This window comes from Pecten maximus, chromosome 16 (assembly GCF_902652985.1).
Source record: "Pecten maximus chromosome 16, xPecMax1.1, whole genome shotgun sequence".
Lineage (NCBI taxonomy): Eukaryota > Metazoa > Mollusca > Bivalvia > Pectinida > Pectinidae > Pecten > Pecten maximus.
The window spans coordinates 26777786-26795765 of record NC_047030.1 but is presented as its reverse complement, the minus strand read 5'-3'; the positions used below and the strand labels follow the sequence as shown (position 1 = coordinate 26795765).

The 17980-nt window shown below is 37.8% G+C and overlaps 1 protein-coding gene across 3 annotated transcripts; it reads left to right on the top strand.

Moving 5' to 3' along the window:
* The first annotated feature begins 159 nt into the window (after positions 1 to 159).
* LOC117344823 lies at positions 160 to 15892 on the top strand. Of its 3 annotated transcripts, XM_033907652.1 has the most exons (8): positions 160 to 761; positions 1132 to 1335; positions 11165 to 11228; positions 11984 to 12557; positions 13017 to 13186; positions 13561 to 13677; positions 14107 to 14316; positions 14620 to 15892. In XM_033907652.1, exons 4-8 carry the CDS (start codon positions 12161 to 12163, stop codon positions 15514 to 15516), a joined length of 1791 nt encoding a protein of 596 aa, XP_033763543.1. In that variant the 5' UTR covers positions 160 to 761; positions 1132 to 1335; positions 11165 to 11228; positions 11984 to 12160; the 3' UTR covers positions 15517 to 15892. The 3 variants fall into 3 exon arrangements, with proteins under 3 accessions (XP_033763543.1, XP_033763544.1, XP_033763542.1); XM_033907653.1 differs by lacking the exon at positions 160 to 761 and having other exon boundaries at positions 1024 to 1335; XM_033907651.1 differs by lacking the exons at positions 160 to 761; positions 1132 to 1335 and adding an exon at positions 10257 to 10557.
* The last annotated feature ends 2088 nt before the right edge of the window (positions 15893 to 17980 follow it).

Genomic DNA, 17980 nt, shown 5'->3' with positions numbered 1-17980 from the left:
CATTTTCATGTGTATTCATACACTTACCTCCGAGCCTACGTTCGCAGACGGAGGCGAGGTGTTCTGATTGCTAACCTCGGATGTCATTCGGAACTCCTCGGGTATTCTTTTCAATAATCCGAGCTTGCCGGAAAGGCCCGAGGTTATCCGATTGCTCAGATGTATCACGGTCGTCGCCATATTGGAACTACTTTCAAGTTACCGGATACGGGGGGGTTAAACATGGCTGCGTCCATGGATACAACACCCGTGAAAATTGTTTTGCCCAATACAACGTGTATGCTTTGCCTACAAGAAAACCGAAGGGCTCACTGTTTGGTAAAGGCCAAGGCTACAAAAGAAAACTATCTCCATGTACGTATTACAAACATTTACTGGAGTTACCATAGAGAAGGACTTATTATGGAAGTGTTATGTCTGTACTTCATGCCTAAGTAAGTGTCAAAGTGCTCTGACCTTAAAAGAGACGTGTTAAAAATGTAGGCAAGTTCTTAGACGAAAACGAGCGAAAAAAACGAATGAGCAAAACACCACCATCGGCAATTCGTTCATCGATAGCTGAAACACTTTTGTCGTCTGTAGAAAAATTGAAAATATCTACATCTACCAGTTCCGTAAAAAAAAATCTCGCCAGCGTCTGTTTGAAGATGGTCGACCGTCATTGCCCCACGGATTTCAAGCGTTATCTGAACACGCGTACAGTAGTAAAGCGTTTCAATCAGATACAACTAGTGCGGATCCCAAATTGAACAGACCTACAGGTGAGGACTAATCTTATTGATTGAGTTTTTCTATTGAAAGATTTGTTTTATCTTGGTATATAACTGATTAATCATATGTCTCATCTACAATGTATGTATATAGTCAAATTTAACCTTGTATAATGGTTAAACATTGTAGTATTACAGTGACCCACTTATTACTCTGTTGCTCATATAAATGTCATATAGCAAAAACAGACAGATATACGCACATGTACAAAAAAGGAGAGAAGTGTGAGACAGAAAGAAAATAAAAAGTTGTTTTGGGAGAGACAAAACTAAGCTAGTAGCTTTATATACATATGAAAGTGTATATTGTATAACATGTGAATATGTTTATCATATGCTCCAAAAAACTTTTGTATTACAGATGAAGAATTCATCACTGAGAGACTGCAGTGTGATATTTTGCCTGCTATAGATGAATCACTGAAAGATGTTGCACGGCTTGGGCGAAGTGTTTTATTCATCAAAGATTGTAAGGACCTATGTGAGAAGGACTGGTTCAGAGATATTGCTGCAGAGGTGCACGATAAATGCCCAGAACTTTTCCAAGTTTTATTCACTGCTCTTGGTATGTACATACATGTATATATACAGTCATGATTGATTGCACTGCTTCATAAAATCAAGAATGTATGTAGAGGACGTACCTGTAGAATAAAAGACATACATTTATTTACAGGTATGTTTATATTTTTTGTTCAAATACAAAAAGTTAGAAGATTGTCAAAAAGATAAAATTGATTTAGCGGTGGTCTTCAAAACAAACAGGAATAAAAGTTATTATTAAAGGATGTTTATGTTTGTAGGTAAAAAAATTACTGCAGAGTCAAAAATGGGAACTATTTCCATCATATATGGTATGATAATGCACTCTAGGAATGTGAAGGCTTGTGCAGTGCAGCATATACTGACATCACTGTGTATTAGATACCATGCTGATAATTTGGTAACATTTTGATAGTAATTTGTTTTGAATTATCTGCAATTTTCATATTCAATTTTAAAGGGGCATTCCTTCGTTCGAACAGCAAAAATATTTAGAAAAAAAGTTAGTTTTCAAATTTAATTAAAGAGAATTACATCACTGCTTGTACATATAAGTGCTGAAATGACTGTGGAAATGTACAGAAATTAAAATAAATCTACCATGCATAAACATTTTTTTATGTACAGTAATTAGTGAACATTTGGGTCATACTGAAACTTTTACTGCCATATTGATATAAAGTTGATAACTTTTGTCTGGAAAAATACTCATATTTGTTTAATTCCATTTTTACAACCAAAAGTTTTTCAAACAAAGGAAAGCCACTAAAAGTTACAATATATACCACAAAAAAGTTTTATCAATATACTTGTTGAAATTTAAGGTCACCTGATGAACCTAATTAGTGGTTTTGCATAGCTGAGGCAATTGTTTCGAGTGTCTCTTATGAAATTGCCAGATGACTTTTCTGTTGTGTATAAATAAATAGTATTATCAGTAATTGATTTATTTCTTTGAATACATGTGGTATGTATTGTTTGTTCAATTTTAAATACACATGTACATGTAACTTGTAAGGTTTTTAAATATTTACATCAGTTAAATGTCACACGAGTAGTATAATATGTGGGTATTTCTTCAATTATGCACAAACAATGTTCAAATGAAGCACAGTTTATTTAACATAAACACAGACACACACACGGAGACAGTGACCTAGAAGCACTGTGGCCATAAAGCACACAGGCTTATACCAGACGTGTAGGCTTGTGTGGGATCTATAGCCGTTGTCGCTGCACTCACCTGGGCAAGGCCCAGGTAAGGTTTTCCACGTGCACGGGTATAGGGTCATGCAGGGTCAAAGTGACACACTCAACCAATCCTTGCGCTCACCTCTCATACGTCACCATAACAACTATATACACAGGTACATAGGACATTATATGACACAGGGACTTGTACAAACATTATACACGATACACAGCGCAAGTATCTATACACACTTTACATGTACAGGTGTTGGTCAGACTATTAAAGTTTGACCACCGTGACATTCTCCCCTGCAAAGGAAAATGACTCCTGGCATTTAAACTAATATATCAACCACAATGGTTGAATCTACTAATAATATAAAAGAATGAGCAGCTAATTATCTAATATCCAAGTGATTGGGGCAATCCCTACCTACGAGGAATACAAGATAACTGCTCATATAACACTATAGAATGAAAAATCTAAAATTAACATCTGTATAAAATGAAATTATCACCTTGGCCAGTGTCCCAAGGTAATATAATTATATATTCCATAACTACTTAGAGATTTTCTCCTCTGCCATGTGGAACAAAGCTTTCCTGATGTGAATATTAATCTTTTACTTTATAATTGAATGTAAATTGCAATTATGCTACAGTTTCTACTTATTTAATGGTAAACCATAAGGTAATACACACAAGTAGCTGTAGAGATTACATATTAATTTCACAATTTGAAGTAAACTTTGTCCACCACGACATTCTCCCACTGCTCTGAGTATCTAGACGTAGACCTCAGCTCCAGAATTGGACGGTACCAAGGTTCCCATGAGCCATTCCCCATACAAGTTAGGAGATTTACAGACTCGCCTGGGCCTTGCAGCTGGTATAGAGTCTTGTGTCTGACTTTCACTGCCTGCAGTGTTGGAATTTCGACACACACCCTTATTACCCTGTTTCGGAGAATCCCCTGAACCAACAGTATGTGGTTGCACTGGCTGTCGCGACTCAGCAACAGTGCGTCTGGGTCTCCTAGCAGGAATAACATATCTGGGTGTTTGACTCCCATCCTCATCTGAGCTATCAGAGTCAGTAGTTGAGGAGGAACTCTCAACTAACTCTATTCCGGCATTCTGATGATTTCGGGTTGTCTCCCTTGGTTCCTGGGCACCCGCTGTTCTGGGTAACCACATGAAAGGGAGGAGCAGGTTCCTATGTACAGTTTTTATAGGTCCCTTTCCCGACTCTTTCTGGATCTTGTATACAGGCATATCAACATTTGGCACACTAAGGATAATGTAGGGTTCCTTAGCCCATTTATCTGCCAACTTTTGCTTGCCACATATACCAACGTTCCTCATCAGAACCCGGTCTCCTACTTCTAAGGTAGCTTCTCTAACCCCCCTATCATACCTATCTTTGTACCGCTTACCCTTCCTTTCACTTTCAGCCGAGGCAGCTTTGTAGGCAAAGTCTAACCGACGCTTAAGTTTCTGGGCATAATTCTGACGACTCCCTACAGTCTCAGAACTGGTATCGATGCCAAGAAATGCATCTACACCAAGTCTCGGGTGCCAACCAAACATTAAGTAATGAGGAGAATATCCTGTGGTCTCATGTTTTGTTGCATTGTATGCATGAACAAGAGGAGCCACATAGGATTTCCAACTGGATTTTTGTTCTTCCTCCATAGTACCTAACATTTTCAACAGTGTTTGGTTGAACCGTTCGACCATGCCATTGCCCATAGGATGGTAAGGGGTAGTTCTGGTTTTCTCCACTCCAGCTATCTTGCAAAGTTCTTTGATAACTTTGCTTTCAAAATTCCTGCCCTGGTCACTATGAATACGGGCAGGAAAGCTGTAGTGGACCATAAATTGTTCGTACAACACCCTGGCGGTGGTACTCGCTAATTGGTTCCTGGTTGGAATTGCTTGGGCATAGCGGGTGAAATGGTCAGTGATAACAAGCACGTTTTCGTAGCCCCCCTTTGACCTTTCTAAGGTCAAATAGTCAATGCAGAGAAGCTCCATTGGACGGGAACTTTGGATATTGACTAACTCTGCACTTGGGACAGTAGGGGTTTTTCTACGAACACACCTACCACAGCTTTCAACCCAACTATTCACCTCAGCATCAAGGCCTGGCCAGAAAAACCTTCGCCTTGCCAACCAGTTTGTACGGTCACGTCCCTGATGACCGACATCTTCATGCACTCCCCTGAGGACTTTCTCCCTATATGCCTTGGGAATGACTAACTGTTGAACAGGGTCACCATCTACTGTGGTGTTTCTATACAGAACACCCTTAAGTAGCCTCAACAGCCGCCACTCCCGCATATATTGACACACCTCCTCAGGTTCGTGTTTCAATATCTTTTTATCAGGTCGAATCCCCTCCCTGACAAAATCTATCACCCTCCTAAGATGTTTATCTAAGGACTGTTGTTTTTCCCAATCCACACCAGAGAGTTTTACATTCCCTATATTTAGGGTGTTGTTCTCCGGTTCTAGGGATGATGTATTTGAGAGTACAACAGTTTCTGCTAAAGGCAACTCCTCTCTAGTGGACAAAGAAGCACAGGTAACTGCTCTCACTACATCTGGGAAAACTTCCTCTTGCTGATACGGTCGTCTTGACAACCCGTCAGCATCCCCATTGAGACGGCCCGCTCTATAAACTAATTTAAAGTTATAGTTTGAGAGTGAGGCTAACCACCTATGACCTGCTGCGTCCAGCTTCGCTGTGGTCGTCACATAGGTTAGAGGGTTGTTATCTGTACGTACCTCAAAAGTGTTGCCATACAGGTAATCATGGAACTTGTCAGTGAGTGCCCATTTGAGACAAAGAAATTCCAACTTATGAGCTGGGTAGTTTCTTTCACTCGGACGTAAACCTCGACTGGCAAACGCAATCACCCTTTCATGGCCCCCTTGATTCTGGTACAGCACAGCACCTAAACCTTCTACAGAGGCATCTGTGTTAACAATGAAAGGCTTAGTGAAGTCTGCATATGCTAACACAGGTGGAGAAGCTAGAAGACTGACTATGGTATCGAAAGCCTTCTGCTGACTATCCCCCCATACCCAGGGAATCTTTTTCTTTGGCCCCTTAACATTTTTGTGGGTACAGTGTCCAACAAGAAGATCATTTAAAGGTTTTATGATTTTTGCATAATCCTTAATGAACCTCCTGTAGTACCCTGTGAAACCTAGAAATGAGCGTAGCGTCTTGACATTGACAGGTTCTGGCCATGTCTTCAACGCCGCAAGTTTATCTGGGTCAGTTTGAATTCCTTCCTCAGAAACAATGTGCCCCAGATAGCACACTTGAGACTTAAAGAATTCACATTTGGAGGGCTTTAGCTTTAAGCCGTGTTTTTCAAGCCGTTCAAACACACCCTCCAGTCTTTTGAGGTGTTCCTCAAAGGTGTCTGAAAATATGAGAATGTCATCCAGGAAAATTAAACATTCCTTAAGATGGCTTTCACCCATACAAGCTTGCATCAATCTTTGAAAAGTTGCTGGCGCATTAGTTAGACCAAATGCCATGCGGTTACATTCAAAGAAACCTAGTGGTCCGACAGAAAAAGCTGTCTTTGCCTTGTCCTCCTCCTTGATCTCGACTTGCCAGTATCCAGACCTCAGGTCCAGCTTACTGAAGTATCTTGATCCAATTAAGGAGTCCAAGGTTTCCTCCACCCTAGGTAGGGTGTAGGCATCCTTAATGGTTTTCCCATTGAGTTTACGCAAATCAATGCAAAATCTTAGGGACCCATCTTTCTTTCGAACGAGGACCACATTCGAACAGTAGGGACTGTGAGACTCTCTGATAGCGTCAGACTCCAACATCTCCTTAAGATGTTGTCTCACTTCCTCATACATCCCTGGTGGAATACGACGATATGGTTCCTTAAATGGAACATCGTCCGAGAGTTTTATCTTGTGTTGCACCAAGTCTGTCTTTCCCAAATCCTTTGAGGATGTGGAGAAAATATGCTGCCACTTGCCCAGTATCTGGTATGCTCTCTCCAACTGTTCAGGAGAGAGATTGTCCTTGTTTACTGAGACCCCCAGTTTGTCCCACCATTCCCCCTCCACCTGATCCTTAGAGGATTCAGTATCATCTTTGTCAGAGGGTTCTGGGGACCACCTGTCCATTACCTTTACATCTGTTAGAGTACACAAAGGTGATCTTGGAGAGATAGTAATTGACTCTGTAGACAGATTACAGATCCGGACTGGTATACGTTTGAGTCTACCAGGTGCGCATTCCAGCGACACTACCCTTGGACATACCACCAGGTTCCCGGATTGCAGTGAGCTGTCCTGTTCTGTCACAGCTGTACTAAAGTTCCCCACCTTGCGTACCAACCCATGGACAGTCTTTACCTGGTTTGGACCTATGGACACTGGGTATGTATTGGCAGATTTCACCACCATGGGATTATTGACACACAAACTGTCAACAGCAGACTGCCAAGCATCTGGAAAAGTAGAATCAGAGCTAGCCTGTTGTATATCCCTACACATACGTATAATATTTGTGCCAACAATAACAGGAACTTGTCTGTTATAGTTGGTCATCGGTGTTACCAATATAGGTACACACATCACGCAATCAGACAGAAATGGAATACTGACATCTGCCTCAATATATCCCAAGTATGGTAACTTGGACCCACCTGCTCCGAATACCTGAAGATCAAAATCTTTGATATCCATCAGAACAGGCCTGGGGTTCAGAGATTTATAACAATTCTCCGAAATGCAAGTGATCATAGAGCCACTATCAATGAGAGCAGAATGTGTCTTCCCCCCTATTATGATCTGGTCAATATTTGAGCTACCAACCATTCGTTCATACAGGGTACTGTCTGTAGCGGTATTGTTACTTGGGCCATTCCTACCTTCACCATCCCCCATTTGCCCTACAACAGGGGAGGTTACTCTTTTGGCTCAGACTTACCTGTTGAGGACTTCTGGGTATTACCTTTTTTTTGTTTCTGGTAAGTATTGCCGCGTCCAGCATTACCTTTATTTTGGTATGCCCCAGACTTACCAGTACCCTCAAGTTTCTTTTCGAGAGACTTGATTTTGCTCATCAAGGCACTTACCTGCTCACTGAGCTTGTCAAGCTTTTTATCACTCTCCGAAACTTGTATAGGGCTGTGTTGGGCTTTAGCCTTTGTAGGCTTATTGGCCGCTTTCTGTGCTGGGTTGAGCTCTAGGTCTACCGCTCTAACCTCCCTCAACAGCAAGTCGTATGACTTAATAGAGTCATACTTGTGACGCGTCTGGCCTTTCAATCTGTCGCAGCGCAAGCCAGTCCAAAATTTGGATCGGATCATGTCATCCCTGGCTGAAGGGCTTACATGTCCACTGTTTATGGCAAGCTGCAACAGTGCCTCTAGTCTGCACCCGAATGCGGTGACAGATTCACCTTCTTTCTGTGTAGCAGAATAGAACTGCTGTAATACAACTTCATTAGAAGCTACATTACCAAAGAAGGTGTCCAACTTTTTCAGAACTTCATCCAAAGTTGCCATAGGACCTAAAGGTATAAGAGTCTGACGAGCGATACCCCTGAGTGATTTCCTTATAGCCTGAAGAACAAGCTCTTCGGACAGGGTGCTGTCAGATGCTAGACACCTGACCTCGTATCGCCATCCCTCATATGTGGTTTCACCACGTTGAGGTGACTCATCTCCTGAAAATGAGGAGATTTTCGGAACCTGGGGTAAAAGGTGTGTATTCCTATTCAGCGATGGAGTTAGAGGAACCCCATATCCTCCCCCCAGACCCGAAAATGGAGAATCATTAGATATAGGAGGTAAAGGAGTACTGGTATTCCCCCCATCCCCAAGTCCAGCGAAATCAAATTTTAATGAACCTTGGGCCCCTACCATACCTTTGTCACTGCTCGCAGATTTAACATTAACAGGAGCTTGTGACACAGCAGGAGTTTTGATAGAGCCAGGATCTCTTACACTCAGCATGCTATCATACTCCATCTTGGTAAATAGGACATAGTCACTATTCTGGCGCAGAAGGCTAGCCATGAGGTCATAGTCTGCCTGCTCCAAGTTGGAGGTTCCTGCTGGTGGCTTTGAGTCTGCCATCTCAGACTAAATACAAATATAAAAACTACAAATTAATATATGTAAACAATGAACTAAGCAGTGAATATATCAAGTATCCAAGTGATTGGGACAATCCCTACCTACGAGGAATACAAGACAACTGCATACAAGTATATCACCAGTAAACTCAAGTATGTAGAATTGTATGTATGATATTTACACACAATAAGTACAAATTGAAACAACAAGTCTTTTCATCCAACACCTAGCTAGTAGAGGACTAGGATGGATCCCATCCTTGTACAGACTAAAATTCAATGAGATCCGGGACTTATCCTGGTTTCTCGACTTCCTGTACCTAACTAAGTCTAACCTAAGATGAGGTGAACAGACTTGAGATCTAGTATTGACCTCTGTCAGGAAGCTGTTCAATTCCAACACTCTCTCATTTAGAATGAGATCTTGAGTTTGGAATGAATCAGGGTTTGGATGCCCCTTGGATTTATTCCACTCTTGTATAGAGTATGAGGGGATTTCCAAAAATAATAACTGTACAGTAGGAAATTGGGACACTATGGAAATAAACTTGTTAATTTCAAACTGCAAATCCGAACTAGCAGATATAGAAGTCTGATGTCGTAAACTAATGAATTTCCCTTGCTTTACTGTGAGGTCACATGTACCTAACCACACATATAAAACAATACTTGGATATGAACTAACCCTAATTGGAAGTTCAGTTTCCAACCAGCGAAGGAAATGTATAAAGCGACCACCTGGTTGGCAATGGAACTGAAGACTACAGTCTAAGTGCTTTAGCAAATCCAAATGCCTTTTCAGGTAAAATCCCTTACTACTAGTAAGAAGTATAGGTTTCTTCCTTATAGTAACATTAGGAACAGCTTTATCAATAAATTTCTGGAGCTTACTACAACTCATAACCTATTGACAGTTTCAGAGTATAAGAATACAAAATGATACTAAACCTACAACTGTAACTGTAACTACAACATACAAAAATAGTATGAGTAGGGACAATATCTAAGTTATTAGAATATAAAATACACTGCGCTGACATAAAACACAAAGGACAGATACACCATTTACAAACCCATCTCTGGCATCTTCCTCCCCCTCTCAGCCTTCTTAGTATTCCCCTTCCGCTACAGTGCAGTGCAATGTGTGCAAGGTTAGTGGTTCAGCATTGTTAGGTGGGAAGCAAGCATGCAAGATATAAATATCTTATAGATTTGTAATTAAGTATCACAGTTAAGTTTAAACTTAAATTGCAAAGAAATATATGTTTAAATATTGTAAATGTTTAAATTCCTTAATAAATAAACCGATTTACGCGATATATCTAAATATATTGGAATATCGGCGTTATTTTTACATTTACCTTTAATAATATATTTTACCCTAAATGTTTAAAATTCACTGATTTGATTTATGTCTACAATTATAGACTGACAAGATATAAACACCTGAAAATAAACATCATACATGAAACAAATGAATAATAAATGAATAATCAATAGTATCACAGTGTTACAAATGTTCAAATGACAAGATATCTAGCAATTAAATTTAAAGTCAGTTCATATAAAACGCGAACGAAAAATGTCAACAACCACTGGAAACGGATCCGCACTGGACGACACAGAAAATGTTACAATTAATCCATCGGCGACAGCAGGAAACGAACCATGGACGACGAAGAAACGATGACAGGACGATGATAATCAATAAATCACACAGTCATGACGAAGTAACGAGACGAAAACAGTTGACGAACAGCAAACACCATCACCGGAAGCACATGTTGTCGTTGCTCCAGAGTGATCTCCCCTGATCATGTCATCCGGTTATCACGTGATCACCCACGTGGTAAAACGTGGGCGTACGATGCCACTGCCTCCGTAAAAGAAATTCACGTTGGGCGCCAATGTCACACGAGTAGTATAATATGTGGGTATTTCTTCAATTATGCACAAACAATGTTCAAATGAAGCACAGTTTATTTAACATAAACACAGACACACACACGGAGACAGTGACCTAGAAGCACTGTGGCCATAAAGCACACAGGCTTATACCGGACGTGTGGCTTGTGTGGGATCTATAGCCGTTGTCGCTGCACTCACCTGGGCAAGGCCCAGGTAAGGTTTTCCACGTGCACGGGTATAGGGTCATGCAGGGTCAAAGTGACACACTCAACCAATCCTTGCGCTCACCTCTCATACGTCACCATAACAACTATATACACAGGTACATAGGACATTATATGACACAGGGACTTGTACAAACATTATACACGATACACAGCGCAAGTATCTATACACACTTTACATGTACAGGTGTTGGTCAGACTATTAAAGTTTGACCACCGTGACATAATATTAATATTTGGAGTCAATATCTTGGCCATAAGGCCACTTTCTGTAAGCATTTAAAAGATATTAATTACTAATTATCAAAATTTTGTACATGTGTTTGCAGTGCAGTTTTTCTTTACTTTTTTTCTGTTGCAGTTTTATTTTCTTGTTCATGTTCCAATAAATTTTTTGATTTCCAGGTGTGGTTGTTAAAAAAGCGGTTTTGCGTGATAGACAGTTTCAAATGATATTACAGAATAATTGGTAAGAAAATAGTATGAAATCAAGTACAACAGAAAACATGCTAAGCAGTTTCCCCAGAAAATCTGTGCTACAATGAATTTACCTGAAATAAATTATTAATATTTATAACTTTGAAAAAAAAATCAGTGTGTACGTTATACACAATTTTCCTAATTTGTATGTGTACAGACAGTTTTAAAAAAAGATATATCGGAAATAAATAAAATGTAACAAGCAGTTGCCATCATAATTATTGACAATTTGATCAAAGTTTTGGCCTCCTTTATATAATGGAGGAAACATTTGTTGGATGGAGACTTGTTCCTTGTTGATGTTTTTGTTCTTCATTTTTATTTTGTATACATGTGTATATGTGTTCTGTGTGCACATATAATGCCTCTCAAATGTATAATGCTCTGTGATATATGCCAAGAATGGTTAATGCTAACCTTTTCTTTAAAATTAAAAGACTTAAAGATCAACAATTGCTGTGATAAATGAATGAATTCTTAAAAAGAAGAAAGATGTTTCAAAAACATTTCTATTATAATGTTTCAATTAGTAATTATTAGGTCTTGTTATTCACAAGATTGAAATATTTTAATTAACAAAGATGATTATGTATATTTGTGTTATAGAGTTAATTATGTTAAGTATTATGTACAAATAGCATACATCAGCCATATACAGCACATCAGCTTTTTCATTTTTATTTTGATACCTGTTTCTGTAGAATTTGACAAATACTTAGATTTTTCCTTTGTTTTTTATTACAGCTACTTGCATGTCTAAATAAAGTACATGTCACTTTGTCTAATGAAACCAAGAGGAACCTAATCGGAGACTTTGGCAGCTATACAACAGAGAAAATTGTTTCAAGGATATCAGATGGTGAAAACGGAAAACTAAATGGGGACAATCTGGACTTGTATGTTACGACAAACGATATCCGAATGGATAACAAGAATAAAGACTACCACTTCTTTGCCACTGATTTCATATTGGACAGGGTAAGTGTGAGCAGTCTGGATGACTCCAAACCAATCGGAAATATAAACACTACAACATACAGACAGTTTGTTCCATCAGCATGTGAATCTCAAAAGTACAAGGAATCACTGAAAATCATCATTGGAAGGCTGCTGTCCGAGTATGTTGATGGTTTCAAGTGGATGGAAAATGTTCTTCTAAAACATATTCCACACAACTTTGAGGAATCAATGTCAAAGAAGTCAGAGGTTTTTGTTTTACCTGTCCTACTGAAGAATGAGACATCTTACTCAGATTGCATTCACATTTTGAAGTCCTATGAAAAGGATTTGACTTCCTGGTACATTAAGGCAGGCAGAGGTAAGTCTACGTTACAGTTACAGTCTTCAGGAACCAAAATACAATTGACCTGGTCAGTTTTTGGTCAGGGTCAAATTTTGTAATCCAAGACCCTTGTTTGTTTGTATACCTCAAGAAAGCGTTGAATTTCACCTTGGTCCTTGAAAAGCCTTGAATTTCATTCTGGGCCTTGAAAAATCCATGAATAATAAGGTTTCATTATGATAAGTTAAACCCTGGCCACTGATCATTTGAATTCAACTTTGTCTATGTCTCCCCTACAAATGTAAATAATTACCATGTCAGGTTTATTTTGATCACGTGAATAGTTATAAGTTGTTTTTTTTTCTCTTGTTCCTTCTCAAGATGACAGATAAGATGGGCCTTGGATATTTAATAAGAACATTGAAAAGGCCTCGATTGGTTTGACATAATCCGTTATACCCTATGTGTAATCCTGTGTGTATTTTTAATTTTCAGCTGCAGAGCTAGATAGACTGAAGGTGCCCATTGGAGGAGATCAACTCACTAGAGTGCGGTTACAGGGAGCCAAAGGACTACAGGATGGGTCTTTGACAGCAACAGACAGACTAGAGCATTTAGATCCTATGATTGTGGAATTGTTTCATACAGTGATGGATTTTTTGGAGGTAATTATTAAATCAATGAGTCATGGTTTATGTTGTACTAGCTATATAGGTATCAAGAGTCAACACAAAGGGATGGGTTTCATTTACAGTTGGCATGAGATGCTGTCCGACAGTAGGGATTCAATTCAAAATTGTACAAATAGCTTTCACAAGTCCTGTCATAAGTGTCCTCAAGCCATAAATGTAGCCATTGCTTTGTGTAAACATCTAGTGCAGAAATAAAAGCTACATGTATTTTGTCTGTCTTTTTTTTGATGTATATATAATTTTGACCTCATATTTTGGAAATAACACTTCAACAACATTAGCTATAGAAATGTTGTAAAGGTGTTCAGTATTTGTTCATAAACTACATTAATCTTTTTTTTTATCAGAAACTGTACAAAAGATTTTTCAACAAGTCCAGTGGAAGAGAGAAAGGCACTCTTTACAACCTGAAGATACTTATTCAGCGATCAAATGTAAACGGGAATGTGAAGTCACGTTTTGAAGTAAGAACTTGTTAATATACTAGGAATCTTATACAAATCTTTCAGTTTGGATTATCAAAGTAATTCGATTTAGTGTAAACAAGCCCAGTGAATAATTCAGACCATATTAGCCTCTTTTCATATTGGAATCATAGATACATTGTTGTGATGTTCACTCAGTTTTCTTTCAATATTGTTAGTCTTCTAAAAAAATGACAAAATGCTGCTCTTGATCAATAATTGTCATCTTGAATAGTATATGTATACAGCATAAATGCATAGATAACATCCTTTAGAAAACATAGTGCAGTATATACGTAGATTACAAAACATTGTTACAATTTATAGACATGCTAATTTACATATCGTGTTACATGAGCCATTTTTTTTTGTGCATAATATCTTGTTTGGAGTATGTTGTAACTGATATGGATTTGTTTCTGATTTCAGGCCCATGAAGACTTCATCATGACCGTTGGCTGTGGTTACTTCTTATCGTACATATTACATTTCTTCCAAATGGAAAATTTATCAGATGAACCTAAGCATCCATTGCTGTCAAAAAACATGAAAATGAGGCATAAGGCTGACAAAGAAAAAGTCCTTTCTGAAATCCTTGAAGAGGTAGTCAATGGATTATTGATATTGTTTCCAGAAAAGGTACATTGCTTTGTCACATGGTGGTACGCATTACATTCATTTTAAATACATTTTTTGAAAATGTATTGCTTTAGAGCCAAAGTGCTATTGAGGTCTAATATTATTATAAGGAAATTTTAAAGACGGTAGAGAGGCCTTTCAATTCTCTCAGTCAGATGTTCATGTAATTTCAAGGTCATTAGACATGAATGGTCACAATGATCTATATTCATTGAAATGTTAGGTCTTTTTTCAGGTGGTTGTTAAAGGGGCATGAGTGCCTTGTTAAAATGATTGAATGATTAACTTTTTTATAAATTTTAGGAGCCTGATGTTTTGCTAACAGTGGATGTTCTTGGAATCAAGCATACAGTTAACAGTTCCATAGATGGCAGGATGCTGAAATTTCATTTAAACATCAATAACAGTACGTTCCTGTTTAATGTTACGCCTGCGCAGGTTGAGAATGGAGTGACTATAGATGTTCCACTAACAACAGTGAACCTTCCTGTGATAATTTCCCGTTCTACAGTTGCAGCTTCTGATGAATTGAATGATTACATAACTCAACTTTTGCAGTGGTATTTTGTCCTCTTAACTTTTAAGGATTCCATTAAGGAGGGCGATACTTTTCGTACGAACATCACTCTTAAGTTTTGTATCCCTATTTTCTTCAGTCACTCAGTTTTGTCAAAATATTTAGAAGAATGTATAGATTACATTCTCAAGACTGAAGTAATGCTGACAGAGAAAATGGCTGTGAAAGTCCGGTGTGGATCATTTGTTAATCCTACTGGACACAAAGGAGACAACAAAGCAGCAGATCTTCAGAAAGAAAATGAAGTAAAAGTATTAAAGGAATTAATTAGAGGGTTAGGTTCAAACAAAACGGAGAATTCTATTGTGGCGATAACTAAAGCAGCCCCAGTTATTGACGATATTGTTGGTAATTTCCAGGAAATGTTGAACATTCCGGTTAAGAAAACCCATCACAGAAAGCGATCTTTTAATGATGATCTGAAATGTGTTCTGAACACACTGATCCCTTTAAAGGTTTGGACTCCACAGAATGGAAGAAAACTTGAAAACTTCAGAAATATTAATAAGTCACCGTTTGATATTGACCGAGGTCATTTTGTGGAAATTGTTGAAAAGAAAGTTGAAAGACTGAGAAAAGGAATTTCTGTTCCTGCTGATGACAACTCTGACAATGAAGTTTGATACATCTGTATGTGAAGAGAATGTTTAGGGGTTTCTTTAGTCAGTTTTTGAATAGAAGGTGTGAGTTCAAGGGAAGACTGTGACTTATGAGTAAATTAAGGTAGGTGTAGGTGGGTCTACCCGCCACCCTTACAACCATATTGCTTACTCACTATAACCGCATATCTTCCAATATACATCATGATCAGTGTAACAGTACTAGTGCAACTATTGTTTCATTTATTACTTACCTTCACAACAATTTTGAGATGTCTACATGATTGTTACCAAGTGTATTACAGTCAAACTTCGATGTTTCGAAGTTCAAGGGACTAACAGTAAAACTTCGATACAGCGGGACTTCGAATTATTCATGGTTGACAATAGATCGATGTTTTCTTGATAATTAAACAGAATATGTATCGGTTACAAAACACTTATATCGCGTTTAACAGATAAAACAAAAGAAGTACAATGCACACTTACGTAAGTCGTTAGGCTTTTCTGCTAAAGACACTTGCGTTTACGTTATGTGCATATAAAATACGGAATGCCGATCGGTTGGAGAATGCATGATTGAATGACAAATAATCGATTTACTTGGATATTTATGTATAAGTTTGAAACGTGACACTTTGAATATGAGTGAAGCCATCGCTAATTATTTGTGTTTAAAAATGGTCCGGTTGTTTTACAGTTCCGTAAAATTTACTCACCGAACGCTGATTTCAATGGCGGCGGAGATTATCAGAGACGACAATTGAAATGTTTTACCGGAGTGATTAAATGTCATGGCTTCTAAATACACTTTTTATCTATCAATTTGATCTGATTATTAATAAACCCCATGACCGGGAGTGACAACACACGCTATCGTTATCCCTATTGTCAGTCAGGGCATTTGGGGGAGAGGTGTGAAATCTTGCCGCAGGGGTCACGACAAACACCTGTCCAGTGGTCAGTACAGGTAAATTTTTTGTTCGAATCATGAGATGTCAATTACCTATAATATCATAGCTAACGGGTCATGAAAAAAGTTCGATACATCGAAAACTTCGATTTATAAAAATTCGAATCATACATAGTTTCGTTAGTAGTGTTATATAGTGAGAAAATTCGGGACCAAGCAAAAAGTTCGATACAGCGAGAAATTCGAATCAACGAAGTTCGAATCATCGAGGTTTGACTGTACTACCTATTACATGTATATATTTTAAATTTACTTTTACATGTTTTTATATGCCAGTTTATAGTGGATATCTATGGTGTAGGACTGTAGGTGGGAAATACCCAACACCCAGATAGTATTCTGCAAATAATGCACATATCCACAGAATGCACATAACCTAGGTGGGTACAAAAGTATGCGAGAATACTATAAGAAATAGTTAAAAACCAGTTTACATGCAACACACTCGCCACCCATACAGGTTACATTTTGATATATCAAAACACATTTACATGTGTATATATAGATGACTAGTCTTATGTATTTGTGCTTCTGTGTGCATATATATTTGAAAATGTTGATTAATATATATATATACTCCTCATTACTCGTTCAATTAATATATATACAATTGACTTCATTGTATGCACCAATTTCAACAGAAATTACTTTTTGTATCAGACGCAGTTGAATCCCTGCTAGTTTAAAGTTCCTTGATATATCTTGTGCAATCTAATGCTAAGTAAGATGTATATACAGGTACCAGTAAGTGAGAATCTGAGAGTCATCGCTTTCGCTTGTTCAATGCATCTATTTCAATACATGTACTTAACTTTTCTGATAATAAATTGTTTTAATTGCAATATTTGAATTCATAATATGAGAGTCATCGCTTTAGCTTGTTCAATGCATCTATTTCAATACATGTACTTAACTTTTCTGATAATAATTTTTTTTAATTGAAATATTTTAATTCATATACATGTATATATATATTTTAAGTAGGTCCTTGTTAAATATCTGCTATATATATAATATATACACACATACAAAAAATGTATGTGTATAGCTCCATATAGCTTGACAACTTACTAATGTTGAATGCTAAATATTCACAGGGATTTTATTATCATTCAATTAATTCAAATTAATTAATTGTTCAAAATATCAACTGTTTGCATTATGTTACTGCCTGAATACTGTTGATCTATAGCTAGGAAATCATTATCAAATGCCACCAATGATACTATATACACATACAGTAATAAAATAAATTGTCATATGTGGACTCATTAACAATAAATAAGTGACAAAGATTTTAACTATAGTCTGATTTTTCCTTATTAAGTTATAATAACTTTTGTGTAACGATGTTGCATTGGTGCAATTGAGTCGTCTGTATCAGATAGTAGACAAGAGTCTCCTGCCCACATATTCTTTGTATTGTTGTTAGCCATATATATCACCAATCATTAGTGTTGGTATGATTATTGATTATAATCAATAACTTAATCCTGCTGAACCAATTCCAATGAT